The 17,107-nt window shown below is 43.8% G+C and overlaps 1 protein-coding gene across 1 annotated transcript; it reads left to right on the forward strand.

Annotated features, from left to right (window-relative positions):
• The first annotated feature begins 842 nt into the window (after positions 1-842).
• Stard4 (StAR related lipid transfer domain containing 4) lies at positions 843-12,341 on the forward strand. The gene is made up of 6 exons (XM_032885764.1): positions 843-1,063; positions 5,178-5,292; positions 6,390-6,439; positions 9,023-9,149; positions 10,136-10,250; positions 11,941-12,341. Exons 1-6 carry the CDS (start codon positions 1,026-1,028, stop codon positions 12,168-12,170), a joined length of 675 nt encoding a protein of 224 aa, XP_032741655.1. The 5' UTR covers positions 843-1,025; the 3' UTR covers positions 12,171-12,341.
• Positions 12,342-17,107: the final 4,766 nt, after the last annotated feature.

The following is a 17,107-nucleotide window of genomic DNA, read 5'->3' on the forward strand; positions in this document are numbered from 1 at the left end:
GGATATTATTTATTCTTACTGCAGATCTATCAAAAATAATGACTGCAGTCTCTCCTCCTCCTCCTCCTCTCGGTTCTCAAGACACGTATCTTAGTAAATGTAATTTTGAAACAACCTGATCTTCAGAGTTCAGACTTAGAAGAATCACATCAGACTGATAGCTCCATAGCTAGGATAAATGTTTCTCTTGTTCGAGTCGATGAAGACCAGAACATTGAGGTTGGCTGTCAAACACCTGTCCTCTGCTTTCAAGTATGTTCATTCTGAACTTTCTTATCTGAAGACAAGAAAAACCGTTTGGGTAAAGGTCAATTTACACGGAGGTTGCACGGTAACCCTCCAGCACCAGGCTAGGCAGCAAGCAGGAAGATGGGTCATCCTCAGAAAGGGAGATGGTTTTCACCAGACTTTGCAGCCTGTCTTAGACACATCTGATCTGGGATCTTCACAATGGATACTTTGGGTCCTTCTCCCTCACCACTATTCCTCACTCGTTATTTCTCTGAAGCCAAGGCACACTGGCTCTGATCCAAGCCCAGAGGCAAACCCTCAGGCTTTAGGGAACTCTGTCTGGCACTGGCCAGCCCACACGCACGCGGAATCGCTCCATCCTCGGAGGCCAATCGGCTCCCTTCAGACTGAGACGCCAGCCAATCCCAGCGAACACACGTTGCTCCGCTAACACTCCAGAGGTTCCCCCCCCACCAGGGTCCGCACGGGGTGGGGCTGAGGGTGTTGCTCGCCTTGACCGGAACAGCCTGCTGCCTTCTGATTGGCTGTGGTCGGAAGGCGCCCCTCTCCCATTGGCTGCTGCCAGCCGTGCTGGGCGGGCTGGAAAACAGCTTGCTGAAACGCGCGGGGTTGCAGGAGCTGTGAGCTACCTTTTCCTGGACTTGGCGACTGCTTGGCATCCTCCGCTACCGGTCCGGAAGGAGAGAGGTCGGCGGAACGGGATCGAGCAGTGCCGAGCGGGGCCGACCGAGGCTGAGCGTTTCCTGGAGCTGCTCCCCGCAGAGGGGAGAGAGATGGCTGACCCTGGGAGCCGATGGTCACAGAGTAGCAGGTGAGACCTGAGTTGGATCAGAGCTGCCGCCGTTCAAGGGCCGTGAGCCCAGCAGGCCTCGGTTTTCTCATCTGTTAAATGGTAACAGTAGTCGCGCTCCCAGGGCTGTGGGGAAGGTCCGGAGGAGCATGCCCTGCGGAGACTCCTCAAGGGGCATCTTCTCTCACCAAGCTTCCACGGGGACAGGGTCCTTAAGAGACACTTCCTCTGCACTCAGTATTTTGCAAGTGAGTCTATGGTTTAACACAAGAAAGCTACAGCTGCGGATTCCTTCGTGTCGGCTGAGGGGAAATGATTTGAGGTTTGGGGATTCAGGAACTAGGATTGTAGTTAGATACATTGTGGAGGTCAGGCTTTTATGCGAAACTTGGGCGACTCTCTGGATCAGCTTTCAGAGTTTATTTTTCAAGACTGACCTGTCAACTCAGATCAAAGAGCTTGCTTTGGAATTTTCGTTCCCTCGTGTATTTGCCTTTGGGAGCTTGAGCAAATAAAAATAACTTTTCCATTGCAGTTATCCCCTTTCTGTAAAGTCGCGATACAGGATGAACTCTTAAGGCTTGTCATGAAACTCAAATGAAATAACGCAATGTAAAATTACCAGAAAGACCTAACACATAGTAAGAAGTCACTACTTTAAAAACCATTAAGAAAATGAATGAAGGGCATTAAAGACTCAAACACTACATTAGATTCAGAATTCAGCTTGTGGTATCATTAGGATGTAAATACTGTGTTACTCATTGTAAAGAGTGCTAACCTTGTCAGGCTGTGGCGAGGTGACCATTTGAAAGAGGGTCATGGTGCACACCACAGAAGTGTGTGTTCCTTTAAACTGAGCAAGGGCCGGTCTCAAAAATAGGAAGCGACTGTTCTTGAGTTAGAAAAGTTAAATTACTGGCTCAAGATGTGTTGGAAATTGAGCATTTGTTAACACTTTTATGTTACAGTGTATAATTTAATAAGGTCTTAGTTTGCTCTTGTTGAAAGTCTGTTGTGGCTTGTTAAATTGGCACGATTCACATAAAAACCATATTAACTGAACACTGGAAGGTTAAAAGTTCTGAAACAGAACCTTTAGTGGGCTAAACCACAAAAGAACAGAAAGTTTATGGACACTATGAGTATTTTCTTTCCAGTTGTGTGCATGGGATGTGTGTGTGTGTGTGTGTGTGTGTGTGTCCGGACTCCTGTGGTATATGTGTGTGTGTGGGGGGGTGGTTAGCACTTTCAATCCCTGAGCCATTTTGAGGGTCCTAAAATGTCTCGTGTTTAAAAGGGAGTTTATTACCATTTCACTGTGGTGTATAGTTGAGAACAACTAGAATTCTTAGTCAGGGCTTTGTTGCTAATACACAGCTTCAAGAAAATCTTCCCAAGCTCCAGTAGTTTCCATTCAAGAAAATATGGACATGGAAAACATCAACGTAAGGTTAGCGGCAAAATGGTGCAAAGCAGACAATAATTAACTCTTGGCCCGAGGATTAACAAGATCAGATGACCTTTTGTGTGGTGTGGTTGGAGTTCGTTTAGTTGGGTAGTGCCTCTTATCTCTGTTGTGGTTGGAGAAGTCCTTGACAGAAGGGTCAGGAAAGGAAGGATTGAGTTCGTAAGAGGAAATTCAGAGCGATATTGAAAACCGTCTCCACGGTTGAAGATTGTGGGAGGGTAAACTGTGTGCTCTGCTTTCGGTCAATCCAAGCACCTGCTTTTATCAGGAGGGAGCTGAAACCTGGCCAACTCCAGCCCCGTCTTCTTTCACTCTAGAATACGCTTGGAGAGGGGGTCCCACAGACGCATTGCAGCTTACCGGGTGACCATTATTTATCCTGGACTTCCAGGCGGGAATTCACCTCTGAGTGCAAATGCTGCAAGGATTGAAAGAGAACTTTTGACGTGATTTTCACTTCCGTCTCTGCTTGCCTCCTCCTTCGGCATCCTTAAAGAGGCTGTCAGTCAGAGTTTCTAGAGTTTGAGCTTTATAATTGTCGCAGAGATTTATATAAGGGATGGAATGAGTCTAAGTTTGAGAGCAAAACTGGATCTTACCTATTTCCCTTGTTTAGAACTGGATGCATACGAGATACCGGTAAACACTTAGTAGCTTCGCCTGGAGAAGCTGTTCGTTCGTATGGTAACTTTATTGTTCTTCCGCAGCTCACAAACGATTGGTATAAGTGGCGATACATAGTTTATTCATTGGTTTTTCTCCAGCATTCTTGTCAGAGAGCACAACCCTGAGCCCCCGAAGACTCTATAGCTAAAAATGGTAGAATATAAAGGAATAGTTGCGGTGTGCACCGTAAGAAAACCAAGACTTTAGGGCAGTCCATCAACAGAGCGTAGGAGTCGGGCAGTCAAGCTCATCTGCATGGAAGCGGTGTCCAGAAGCTTAGAAGGGCATCTGCTAGCAGACCGCAGTGATATCAGAGTTCCCGATCCTTATCTTTATAGGTAGCCTGTGTCGCTTACCTTCCTCTCCTGGCTTTGTACAAGCTGGTGTTTGGTTATGGTAATAGTAACTTTCCATTCCCTTTGACTCCTACCAGATACAGTTTTTAAATAAAAGTTCTTATCTGCCACCCACAGGAAGCTAGCAGGAGACCTTTGGGTTACAGACTGGCTTTGTCACAACGATCCCACTCCTGGATAAGTGTCTTTTATAAGCTCTCCAAGACTTTGCACTTGTTCATAGCCAGCCTTGAAAGAGGTCATTGTGCTGGCTGTCAGGTCGGCAGGCTCTGGAGTCGCAGCATATATTCTTGACTGGTACGCTTTTGGAGTGAGCGCACCCACTTTCCCTAGGTGGGTGGGACCTATCCTTACACAGTTTACATCCCTTTTATGGATCTCAAGTTTTAGGTTATTGAATTTTTCATGTGTGCTTTCTCATTTCTCTACTCAATTTTAGTATTTGAGGTTTCTGTACTCTACACTGTGATATTTAAATATTGGCCACAGCTTTGATTTATTCCTGCAACCTTTAGGTTTTTAGATCAATACGTCTCAGCTGTGGTTGGAAGACAGAATTGTTAATGAAGCTTTTCCTGGTTTCGTTTTTTTCAGTCATTCAATGCTTGTATGGTGGTCAGCTTATCTCTGTTAACCTTATACAGGAGTAGAAAGAGTAGGGATGCTGTAGGAGTTATGCTAAGAAAATGGCAGCGGCGTCAAAAGACGGTAAAGGAATACCGATTCTTGTCGGGGGCAGGGGCATGTCAGCACTGCTATTAAAGCCTACTGTGTGCCCATGGTGTTCTAGGTGAGTGTTAGTGGAGCATATGACGAAGACCTTACTCTACTAGGTCCATAAGGTTATGGTAACGAGTAGAATCATGTATGATACATACATCGGCTTCAGACACTGCTAAGCCCACTGTGGAATGAAAGAAAGATTTTATAGTTACTTGAGAAGTCTCTGGTACGGGCAGGAGTTTTAACTGCAGTTGGCATTGTACTTTGTTAGTTTACACTAAGATTCGGAGTCCAGGAGTCTAAGCAGAGAAATCCCAAGTCCAAAGATCAAAAGCCTTGACAAACTTGGCCTGAGGAACACAAAGCCCTAGGGAATGGAACCCTAGGCAGTGGGGAACGGTGGTATGAATGGAAATCTCTGGTGATTCAGGGTGATCCCCAGCCTTTTGGCTTGAGGATCTGGACTCGTTTGTCATTTTAATAACGTTAATAATAAATTGCTGAGAAAATGCTGGGCACATAGAGATGCACCATCAGATCAACGTTCTTGGTCGGCCTATGGATGTGGACTTTGAAACTGCCTGGCGAGCTGAGAATTAGAGGGATGCTTTGGGCATCAACAGCCTGGAGATAAGAGAGGCACCTTCCCACTCTCCTGAAGTTTGTCTCCTTTTTACGGTTTTATATTCGTGGTTCTAATAATAAAAAAGTCTTGATTATTGTCTTCAGCTATGAGTTATTCTTCCCAAGGTTTCAGGAAAAATCTCTACCCAGCTCTTTCTCTCAGAGTTTCTGATTCATTCATTGGGAGTGGGGTTCACGTGCCCATCTGTCTTTCATCGCTCTCTCAGGAGAATTTACTCTGAAAGATTTGACTTACTCCAGTATTTGCTGACACTAATCTTGGTTTCTATTACAGGAAGCTCAAAATGGAAGGACTGTCTGATGTTGCCTCTATTTCCACAAAACTTCAGAACACTCTGATCCAGTATCACAGCATTGAAGAAGATCAGTGGCGGGTTGCCAAGAAAGTGGTACGTGTGTAATTACTGTGTGGGTATTTAACGTATGGCCAAAGAATTGTCTGATGACTTTTAAAATATTAGGAAAAATATATGTGATAAATAATGTGTTGAATGGATGTACAATAATTAATCTGCACATGATAGGGTGGGTCATCCTCCAAAGAAACAAGCCCAGTAGCTCTTCGCTGGACCTGCTAATAGGTTCGTGCCAAGGAGAGCGATGACCAGTTTTACAACTCAACAAAGAAAGCAGATCATTGTTAATTTAACGAAGGATTGTCAGTGAGAATTTGCACCAGGGCCAGAGAGATGGCTCAGCTGTTAAGAGCACTGACTGCTTTTTCAGAGGCCCAGAGTTCAAATCCCAGCAACCACATGGTGGCTCACAAGCATCTGTAATGAGATCTGATGCCCTCCTCTGGTGCATCTGAAGACAGCTACAGGGGACTTATAATCAATCAATCAATCAATCAATCTTTTAAAAAAGACACATTTAAAAAGAAAGTTTGCACTGATATCAGTCGGGAAGGCTGTGAGCGGCTGGTTAGAATTCCTCTTTACCATGTGATTTGGCCGAGCTGCCTCATGGCCGAACACTAGAGCCAAGCATAGAATGTAGGCTCTTCTCCAGTTCTCTAGTTAGTTTTATATTTAAAAGCCAGAGGGGAAATGATTTGGGGGGATGTAGGAACAAATTCAATATAACATAGTCACGGTAAATGTGAATTATTTGAAAATGTAGGAACAGTTTCAGAATGAAGTATTTAATGTTCCTAATGGCACAGACCGGATGTATCAGTGACAGCATCCAGCTGAGATTGGAGTGGAGCGAGCAGTAACAGCCGCTAATCCAGTTCTGCAGTTGAGTTTTAAAGTCGTTCAACCTCTAAGCTACTGACAAATCTGTAAGGTACAAGATGTGGCTGCCGTGTGATACAGAAGGAATTCAGACGCAGATATCTTTATGACACGAGTAACTATTGTCTCTGATAAGCTGCTTACGTTGTTTTTAATGCAAAGTTAAGCGCTCTGAACGTACAGAATTACTTTGCAGTTTGAGGGTCCACCTATGTGATTATCACCAGGCACTGTCTTTGTTTTCCTAGAAAGACGTAACCGTTTGGAGGAAGCCCTCGGAAGAGTTCAATGGGTATCTGTAAGTAAATGCTCCGTTTTCTAACTCACATACTAGGTTACGTGATCGATGTAAAAGTCAGCTTTCATTTTTATGGTTTTGTGCACTCAGGGAAGCAAATTGATCATGTGCACTCAGGGCCCTAAGAATGGCCAAATACTTTGTAGGTCGAGTTGGACATAAAGCAGTAGGCAGCTACAGACCTGTAGTCCTAGCCTCGCATACATAACCTTGTCATGTTCCGCGTTGGTAAGTGTTGTTCTTTTAAAGGATTGTTCTTGTGAGACAGGGGGGCCTCAGACTCACTACTGTAGTGAGTCCTCGTGGTCATGTGGTGCTTCCTGCTTGAGTTTCCTATGTGCATGAATTCCTACGCCCTGGTAACGTTCTGTTAAAAATTCTCCTTGAAGATCCCATCAGTAAGATAATAGTGATTTAAGTATTCTGAATATTAAAAACTAGGTATCTTGATACTAAATTTTGAAAACATCTGCACTTGGTAGAGTGTCGGTAGCCTTTAAATATTATGTTTTAAAAGATTACGTAATAATAAAAGAAAATATACTATAATACAAATCAGAGACGAATACCCAGCCCAAACATAGGGTTATTTTAAATATATATTTTTATTGAAATATTTTTACCTAAGACAAAATTCCCCTTTAAATAGTAGTATTATGAGTAACTTCTGTTTTTCCTTCCCTTATAGTTGAAGATGAATTATGCCTATAGTCAAGAAAAGCATGCTGATTTTTGTTGTGCCAGCATGGACAGTTGCCATATGGAATTAAGTAGAATGTTCAAATCCTTAGGACTCAGCCTTTTTTAAAAATGAATCTGCTGACCTCACTTAGTATATGCAAAATGTTCTGTAGTTTCATACCAGAGATGCTATTTCCAGAGAGATGAGCTGTACACAATTTTTGACATGGACGGCAGATTGGAGGTGAATCAAGCATTGTAAGCAATCTAGGAATTAATCCTTTCGATCGGTAGTTCCCAGCAGGGCTTGAGAAAGGCGGAAAGCCCGGGGGAGTGCCACACACGCTCAGAGAGAAAAGGCTTCAGGGAGTGGATAGTTTGAGACTCAAGAAAAGAATAGACATTTCTTTAAGAAATGAGGGCAGGAGAATTGTGTCTGCTACGCAAACATGGATGAGAAACTTATTTAGGGAAGAAATAGTGCCTCTCTAGCTAGAGCATCAATCACGGAACCAACTTTTTTTTTTTTTTTTTTTTTTTTTTTTTTTTTTCTTTTTTTTTTTCGGAGCTGGGGACAGGGCCTTGTGCTTGCTAAGGCAAGTGCTCTACCACTGAACTAAATCCCCAACCCCGGAACCAACTTTTGAATGGTGCTTCAGTTCTACACGAGGACATGCACTGCTGCTTGCCCCGTGACCTAGTTCTGTCCCCCCTGGCCTGGTCCTCACAGGGTTTTGAATTTACTGGAATAATATTGAGAAAGATGGGAGTGATAGGTGAGAATTTAAGAGGGGCTGTATCAGGTTGGCAAACAGCTCCTGGCAGTCCCTCTGCTTGTGTACAATCTGTGATAATATGCAGCTTTTTAGAGAGCCCTGTGGCCATTCTTCAACTCACATCCAGAGACCTTTGAAGCTAACTGTGCGATAGTTGGAGAAGCAGATAAAGTGGTGTCCTGTTGGTGTATATTTAATCACAGTGAAGCTGAGTCCATTTGTTACTGTTTTGGATTATCCTAGCATGTGCTTGGCCCATCCTCTGTTGGATTATCATTTTCATTGATTTTAAAGGGAACTGCTCCCATATTACCTCTGGAATAACTGTGTGCTTTTATATGTATTATACATATCTTCCCCAAAACTACATCTAGAAAGTTCTTAAAAGCCAGGGTAGTCATGTGTGGGTGCAGTCTCTAACGTTTCGAGTGAGATGCATTTCTAAACACGAGCTGAGCAAGAATAAGCTGCAGGCCAAAGCGGGGAGAAAGCCCATGTGGCCTTAGCCCTGCAGGGAGAACCGCAGGCAACTAAGGCGTGCTGAGAGTGGGGGACACAGTCTCCCCAGGGAACAGCGGATCCACTCTTATCCAGGACCAAATGTGAGCCCTGGAAAACATCCTCACAAGTAACCTGCAGGGTGAGCAGGTTACAGTTAGGAACACACGTGTACAGACATGTATGCATATAACAACAGTTAGTGAATTTGAACGAGGGGGATGAGGTCTGTCTGGGAAGGCTTGGAGGGAGGAAGCGGGAAGGGGAGAAAGATACACATGCACTAATGCCTGAGGGTGACTAAGCCGAGGGCAGTGACTAAGCCAAGGGCGTGACTAAACCGAGGGCAATACTGAGTGGAAGTTGTGAGGTGTCCTGTAGACGGTTTGTGGCTCTATTTTAACGTGAAGAGACATCACTGTGTCTGTGATGGCATTAGCAGAACCTTTCGTTGTCTAATTTGATTGAGGACAAAATTTGACAAAAATAGGACTTTTATCTGTTAGACAAGTTGTTAAGATTGTTTTTCCTTTAAAAACCCTCTGTTCATTTCTACTCGCATTTCCAGTGTTAGCTCTGCGCTGAGCTGCTCATTTGTACAGCCTTTGCTTTGGTTTCTGTCTTCTAGATATAAAGCCCAAGGAGTTATGGATGACGTGGTCAATAATGTGATAGACCACATACGCCCAGGGCCCTGGCGCTTGGACTGGGACCGGTTAATGACTTCACTGGATATTTTGGAGCACTTTGAAGAGGTATGTGTTTAATGACATTGCTGCAGAGGGTGTGTCATGCGTGCGTGTGTGTGTGTGTGTGTGTGTGTGTGTGTGTGTGTGTGTGTGTGTGTGTGCGTGCGCGTGCGCGTGTGTGAGTACATGCATGGCAGAGAGATAGAGACACCGCATATATGTGAGTATCAATGTATATGCTTACACTCGTTATATTAATTGAGAAAAGCACTCATAGCAAAGATACCACAGAGAGTCCTACGCTGCCTTCTAAAGTTGGATTGCCCCATTCTATATAGTTCTTTATTTATTCACGTTTTTGAGGAAAGATCTCACTGTATAGCCCTCACTGGCCTAAAACTTGCTGTGTAGACCAGGCTAGCTCAAACTCAGAGCTCCACCTTCCCCTACTTCCTGCCTACTAAGATTAAAGTTGTGTTTCCCAGTTTTAATGAGTGTTAGTTCTGAGGTTTTTTCCCCCACTATGCCTCTACCCTTGTTGCTTATCTTTAATTATAAAATATAAGGATCTAAAATCTCAAAGACAGAAAAATACCTTCCCTGTATTTAGGTTTCTAGTTTAAATGTAGATTTCTCCAGTTATATTAAATTAAAATCAAAGATCAGAGATAAAAATGTTGCCTAGACAGCTGTCTAGCTTGTGACCCTTCAGTATATTTATTTTTACACACACATGCACACACACACGCACACACACACACACAAAACACACACACACAGTAGACCCATATATTTGGCTACTTTAATTGAATTGGCCATCTCTAGATAAATGGAGATTCAGACACTGAATGTGTCTCTGAATGTTCGTTCATCATTGTCCGGTTCATATGGTATCATTGATGTTTAGGAAAGAGATTTTCCCTTCCAGAGCCACTGCAGGAGTCGCCATTCTGACGAGAGAGCATTGTGAGTGTCGGTTCTTACTGGACACTGATCTTGGTATGCGACTGTTTCTAATGGTGACCCCCATCTTGCCTTTTGTCTTTTTCTAGAATTGTTGTGTGATGCGTTACACCACTGCTGGGCAGCTTTTAAATATTATTTCCCCGAGAGAGTTTGTTGATTTCTCCTATACTGTGGGCTATGAAGAAGGACTTTTATCCTGTGGTAATAACCTTAACCTCTTGTTCTTTTTTTAAGTCTACTTCAGATACTTAGTTTTTACCATGGGCCATTCTTTATAAGACATGTATTTTTTAAGGATTTTATTTATTTTATGTATGTGAGTACACTGTAGCTGTCTTCAGACACACCAGAAGAGGGCGTCAGATCCCACTACAGATGGTTGTGAGCCACCATGTGGTTGCTGGGAATTGAACTCAGGACCTCTGGAAGAGCAGTCAGTGCTCTTAACCACTGAGCCATCTCTCCAGCTCCAAGACATATTTGTTAGCCCTCAATTATTGCTAGTTTTCGCATCTCTGGTTGGTTGGTTGTTTTTTTATGCTAAACTCCAGTTTAGCATTAAACGATAGTATAAGAGTTAACAGTAGTAAGAATTCGGGATCTTGAAGTGTTTCTGTGGGAATGTTTGCGGTATTTTTCAGGAGGGAGAAAAATTTACCATTTAATTGAGAATATATGTTGTTTTATATTATTATCATGGGGGCTTTTTTATTTTTGTGTTAGTTACATTTGTTCTCTGATAATTTCACACATGTTCTCCTCGCCTGCCCTGGCTGTCCCTTCATACGGCCTTTCTCACATTCATATCTCTGTTTTGTTTTGTGACCCACTGAGTTTAACAGCCAGGGCCGTCTGTGTGACTGAAGTTTAGAACTTTCTCTTAGAGCCTGGTGGGCTCAGCAGTGGGATCACGAGTGACAATGGCTCCTCCTCTCCTAGAGTGTACCAGTGTTCAGTGCAAAGGGCAGGGTCCTATGAGCCTGTCTCCACTCACGTGTTGACAGGACCAGTCTTGTGTGGGCCCCGTGAAGATGACTACAGTTGTGAGTTCAAGACAAGACAATAGTAGTTGTTCTGGGCATAGAGCATGGCACTGTGCAGTCCTTCCCCTGAGGCCCTGCTACTGGAATGTTCCTGGGCCTTGCAGGTATAAATGACTTGTTTAAGGATGAACCCTCAAACATGTCTGTTAAATTTTTATTCTCGGTTACATAATTCTTCACCCATCGCAGAAACGTGACTGATTCTGGGAAAGGGATCCAATAACTGATATTTCATTCTAGGCCTTCAGAACAGTTTCTTGGTATATGTACACACACACACACACACACACACACACAACACACACACACAGACACACACACACATACACACACAACACACACACGCACACATACACACACACACACACACTTGATATTTTAAAGAAAAATTTCCTTCTTTGGATTGTGTCATCTTTCTCTAAAAATATTGCACTAGAAGCCTCCTGTTTTTAAAGTGTAGATAAATTAATACTTAATTATGTGTAGAGCGCTCTTGAGCTGTTTATCTCACTGGTGAGTACTAAAGTTGGGGGTGGCTGTGTCTGTGGGAAGTGGTTATGGTGCCATGCGTCTTGTTCTTGTCACTTTGTGGCCTGGATGATACTGTGTCATCTACTCTGAAGGGATTAGAATTTTCCCCCTTACCTATCCTCCAACCCTGTGCCAGAATTCTCTTTGGTAATTATCTTTCTCATTTTGCCGTGCTCCGAACTCCTGGGGATTAGTTTTCATTAGGATGACTAGGAAGAAAACTATTTAAACAAGAAAGCTAGTCATATTTTTTAAATGATAGTTGGGGGAAATGCTGGTTATTGCTATTAATGATACTATTTTAAACTGTCTTATAGGGGTAAGTGTTGAGTGGAGTGAGACGAGACCAGAGTTTGTCCGTGGCTATAACCACCCCTGCGGCTGGTTCTGTGTTCCACTCAAAGACAGTCCGAACCAGAGTCTTCTGACAGGCTACATCCAGACAGACCTGCGTGGCATGATCCCTCAGTCTGCGGTAGACACGGCAATGGCAAGCACGCTAGCCAACTTCTACAGCGATTTGCGGAAGGCTTTGCGAAAGGCATAGTGTGTTCAACTCAGTGCCGTGGCTCACTGACTCTACTCTTCTCCCTCTGCTACGTGACGTGTAGATGTCCTCAGTTTGCTGCGGCCTGTGGGAACGGACACTGGAGGTGTTATAGGTGCCATAGTACAATCTCGTTTTATATTAAAAGTAAATAGCTATGTAAATAGGGCATTTAAAGTTTCCTAAAAGTTTTATTTGCACCTTGTTTGGTTGTGGAAGTGTCTGTGAGTGGAAAGGGTGAAATCCCGAGGTTCAGGTCAGGCTAAGTGCGGTCTGTTTATACGGGTCAAATAGTACCTTAGGAGAGAGCTGCTGTCTGCTTGGAAATTAGAGTGTGCAGACTCATGCTATCCATGCTATTTTGGAGCTTTTTGAACATTTTGTAAAGTTTCACGGGTTCCCAGTGTAAATGTGTTTCTCTTGCTGTGTTCCGGGAGTTTGCCGATAGCTTAGACAAAAGGAAAAAGTCCTCCAAAGTCTGTAAAGATAACGTGCACTGTTCATTGACTTGTACCATTTTAAGTATTAGAAAGAGCACGGGTGACAGGAATGGCCATTCTAGTAACCATAGGCAGAAGTCAGTGCAGTTTAATTTTGATATCTAGGTAACGTTCTTCTGCAAAACATCCTTGTGTCATTATGTGCATTCATTTGTTCTGGGGGTGACTGAAAACAGCCAGGTGTGCACTGGTGACATCACACTGAGCAGTAGCTGTCACTGAAGGACGCAGCTAGTGGTGTCCCCTCATCACCAGCCAAGGCCAGTGTGAAAAAGTCAGATTCAATGACTGTCCTAGACACACTTCCGTTTTTAAACTATCGCTCACCTCAGAGCTACAAACTGCATGCTAAAAAGTTCAGTTTTGATGTAACTGCGATCTGGAATTGTAGCAAAAGCATCATGAGATTCAGCCAGGGGCTTAGATGTCCTGGAGTGACCAGAATGAGCTCTGAATGGAGCTGTCTCGTGTGAGCATTCCTTCATGGCTGTCACACTCCAAATCATTCTTTGGCTTTAATATCTACCTGGTTTATTTGTGACTCCGGGTCCTCCGCACCCATTGTGTGTTTGTGTGAGCCCTCAGGGCTCAGTGTTGTGTGTCAGGTCTGAGTGTGTTATTTTTTCTGCACCTCCCTGGCCTTACGCACTTCCCTTTCCTCCTCCTGTTTGTGTTGCTGGTGGGCGGGTGGGTTTGCCTTTTTGATTTGGCAAATGAGTTCGTGTGACAGTCAAAAGGGAGACTGGCTTTCCCTTTGAAAAGTGTTTTCTTGCAGCTGGTGATGAAGGTGCACAGAGAGCAGAGGTTCAGTGTCGGCGTTCCCGGTGGATGAGCTCAGAGCTCTCGAACTGAAATACCACGTCCAGGACCTGCCAGAAGCACTAACCCCAGAGGGTTGGTTCTCAGTTTGTTCATCGCTGAGGTCCTTGTCTGAATTTATCGGGACTTCTGAACTGCTAGATTTCCATTGCTGTTCTTCAGCAATAGGGAAAGAAAGTGCAGAGCGTCCAGGGAGGATTGCTAGTTTTTAACGTTAGATGTGTCTTCTGTCACTTTACCTGTCTGTAATAGTGTGGAGCAGTCTCATATCTCCCATTAGTGTGCCCGTGGTGTAAAGGGACGAGAGCGTGGGTACCAACACTGCAGTGCTGTCAGGATTCTCCCTGCTGAGCCGGCGTCTCTGAGGATCCCACTCCTGCCCAGTCTCTGAGCTGGTCTGAGCTGGTGTTCCTTCGTTCTCAGCAGCTAGACCGCCAGACGGCCAGGTAATTCCCTGCGGAGCGTGGACCCACCACAAGTAAAAGAACCCGGGCGGAAATGACTTCATTGCCTTCGTGAGCTTCACAGTGGGCTCAGAAGTTATATGTGAGCTGTCTGATACACGTGTCTATTAATGTAGAGTTCACGTAAGCTACAGTTTCCCGTGGTAAAAGTGTGAGTGTCCTTTAAAAAAACATTTGAAGAGCTGCGCAGCCATCACCACAGGGCACCCCCAAGATCCCTTTTTTTCTGTATTCACTGGGCATAGTCATCTAACCAGCGTTTACACAGTGGCCAGCATAGGGGAGAGGATGAAAAAGATGACGTCAGAACCTGCTAGGTTTTACTTCTGAGAGGTGTGTGTGTGCGTGCATGTGTGCGTGTGCGCATATGTATGTGTCTGGGTGTATAAGGGAGTTGGGGGGTGGGCGTGTGTGCATGTGTGTGTATTTAAGCTCAGGAACATTTACATGTGTTAAGTGTGTTTATCTCGAGTATTGTAATATACAAAAGATGTGAAATGAGGATACTTGCATAGTGGGATCTGCTGCTTCTAGAGCAATCCTATTGCAGAAAAATAATACAAGCCATATATGTAACTTAACATGTCCTAGCAGAGGTAGGGACATGTTGGTAGTGAAGGAGCATTTACTGCCCTTGCAGAATCACCCACCATGGACGGGGCTTACAGGTGTCCATAATTCCGTTCTGAAGGATTTTGTGCCCCTCTGGCCTCTGCAGACACAGGCATGTACACAGTGCATACACACACACGAAGGAAAAGACTCAGACATAGAAAAAGTACACAGCTGAAACCCATTGTAGCAGCGTTTTCTGTGACTCAGATCCAGAGTGTTTCAGTCCACAACTGATCGCAAGGCAGTGAGATGCCGTGGGGGTCTGTTAACTCTTTGAAATAGGATGGGTGTTTCCCTGTTGGCACCCGTCATACCTCAAGCACTCATTATCCACATGAGGCCCGCAGCTGTCGTAAGAGCAGCACCAGCCTACAGCACCTTTCATTTGCAGGAAGAGGAAGGGGACAGCTCAGGAATTGCTTTCTTCCACAGAATCTCTTAGAGCTGAGCACTGTGAGTGCCCGCAGCACAAGACGTGTACTTTAGAAATGTACATACATAAATTACTGGTTTCCAGTAAATTAAAAATGATTGCCTCAAAATTATTTTCACTCCAAGTGACTTTTGATAGGCCTGTGAAGGAGAAGTGTAACCTGTCACACTGCTGTGTGGATGAGCGCTTCCTGTCATGTGTAGCTTGCTGAGGAACTGTGTGCGCTCTGGAAACACACGCCATGGTGTCGTGTTCAGGAGACACTGCTCTTTTTCAATGACATTAGTTTCATGTAAGTGACATTTTGGTAGGAGATACTGGTTTTTGTTTTAAAAAAAAAATCTTGATCACTCTTCAGTGATTAAAGCAATACTCAGCAAAAATCTTGATCTCTCCTCAATGATTAAAGCAATATTCGGCAAAAATAACAGTAGTCGTATTCTTAGTTTTCTGTGCTATAAACCACTGGAGCATTAGCTTATAAACATCAGGGTTTCTTTCCATGCACACAATGGGTGTATTTGAAACCCGGGGTTTCCAAGTGTAAAACTATATCCCGGTTATCAGGATGTTTCCCCTTCATCTTCCTGTCTTTTCTACTTGAGAATCATCTGACTAATACTTACTGAACTAAGCTAATGTCTCACGGTAAGAAGAATGTACCTGAGGTTCTGGAGAAGGGGAGAAAAACACCCCAGTCCTTGTCCCCGTTGTGTCTCTGTTAGGTCTAAGACGTCCCCTTTGCTGAGGGTGGCACTTTGTGTCTTTATGAGAGCACAGTCGCCTCTTTAGGACCAGATACTCAATTAAATGTCTGTCGTAGCTTTCTGAACCCAAAAGAGAAGCTAACAGAACCAGAGAAGCTAATGGAGATCTGCATTTGATGAGGTCTCCTTTAAAACTTACATGGACATTTGTTCGGGCCTTTTAGCCCTTCTGTCTTTGCCCGTGGTGCCGAGGCCTGGTGCATGCTGGGACTGAGCTACACTGCTGGCCCCTAGGTGAGCACATTGGTGGCGAGATCTGAGGATAGAAGCACGAGCTTCTACAGCACAGGGCTGGAGTTCCGGTCTCCTCATTTTATTTCCAGGGATTATGCAGATACTGCTGCATACTAAAATTCATCTCTTACAGTCCAACAAATGATGTATTAAGATTATTTTAGGAAGTTTATTATTTTATGTATCTGTATGTGGAATTAGAATAAAGGACCGCTGATATAAATGAGATGTATATTTTTAAATTACAGTGGAGTATATGTGAATAAAGATTTCTAGACACTCTTGCTACTGGTCATTGATCCTGTTTGTGTAAGTTACTTTAACCTTAAGTACTGAACAAATGCTTATATATCTAAATTTAGAGAATGTCATTTAACTACCTGAACTGTTTTCAAAGTATAAATCTGGAAAATAAAGTTAACACATGCTAATCTGCCAATGTTTCATATAATATTAGCAACAATACTGCTAAATCTTTATTTGCAATTTGCAACCTTACATTGCAGTAATAACATATTATTAACTGACAAAGAGAAGAGGTTTATTTTTGCAAACACGTCTGGGGGTTCCAGTCCAGAATTCAGTAGCCTTGCCTTTGGCCTCTTGTAGGAGCAACGTACTAGAGTAGTAGCATGTGCTGAGGAAAAGCACACACACACACACACACACACACACACATATGCTTACCTCCGGATCCAGAATATCAAGAGAGGAAAGTAGACCAGAGTCTCAGTCCCTTTCAGAGTGTTCCCTGGTGACTTGTGTACCTGGCATTAGGCACTGCCTCATAGAACCACTGGGACCAAGGTTCAAGTATGTGTGTCTTTGTGGAGTCATTCAGCATCCACTGACGGCAGCTCTGACACAGCTTGGGAAAATGCACAGTAAGAACAGCTGTCCAGCACATACTCACGTAACTGTGCTAAGCTGGCTAGGAGTAGTAGATACTTTAAACTGAAACTGTTTACTAGGACACCTAAAATCTAGGTTATAAAAAGAGCAACTGGGGATGGTGTAGTAATGGAAAATATATGGCTATGACGGGACATACACAGAGTCTCCTCACTGTAACATCTGGCTGTATTACCTGTCCCTGATGGTTTTG

The sequence above is a fragment of the Rattus rattus genome, chromosome 15, assembly GCF_011064425.1.
Source record: "Rattus rattus isolate New Zealand chromosome 15, Rrattus_CSIRO_v1, whole genome shotgun sequence".
NCBI lineage: Eukaryota > Metazoa > Chordata > Mammalia > Rodentia > Muridae > Rattus > Rattus rattus.

Coding starts and splice junctions, on each gene's coding strand:
- Stard4 (XM_032885764.1), top strand. CDS start 1,026: ATGGCTGACCCTGGGAGCCGATGGTCACAGAGTAGCAG. Junction 5,293..6,389: donor GGCGGGTTGCCAAGAAAGTG/GTACGTGTGTAA, acceptor TTGTTTTCCTAG/AAAGACGTAACCGTTTGGAG. Junction 10,251..11,940: donor AGAAGGACTTTTATCCTGTG/GTAATAACCTTA, acceptor ACTGTCTTATAG/GGGTAAGTGTTGAGTGGAGT.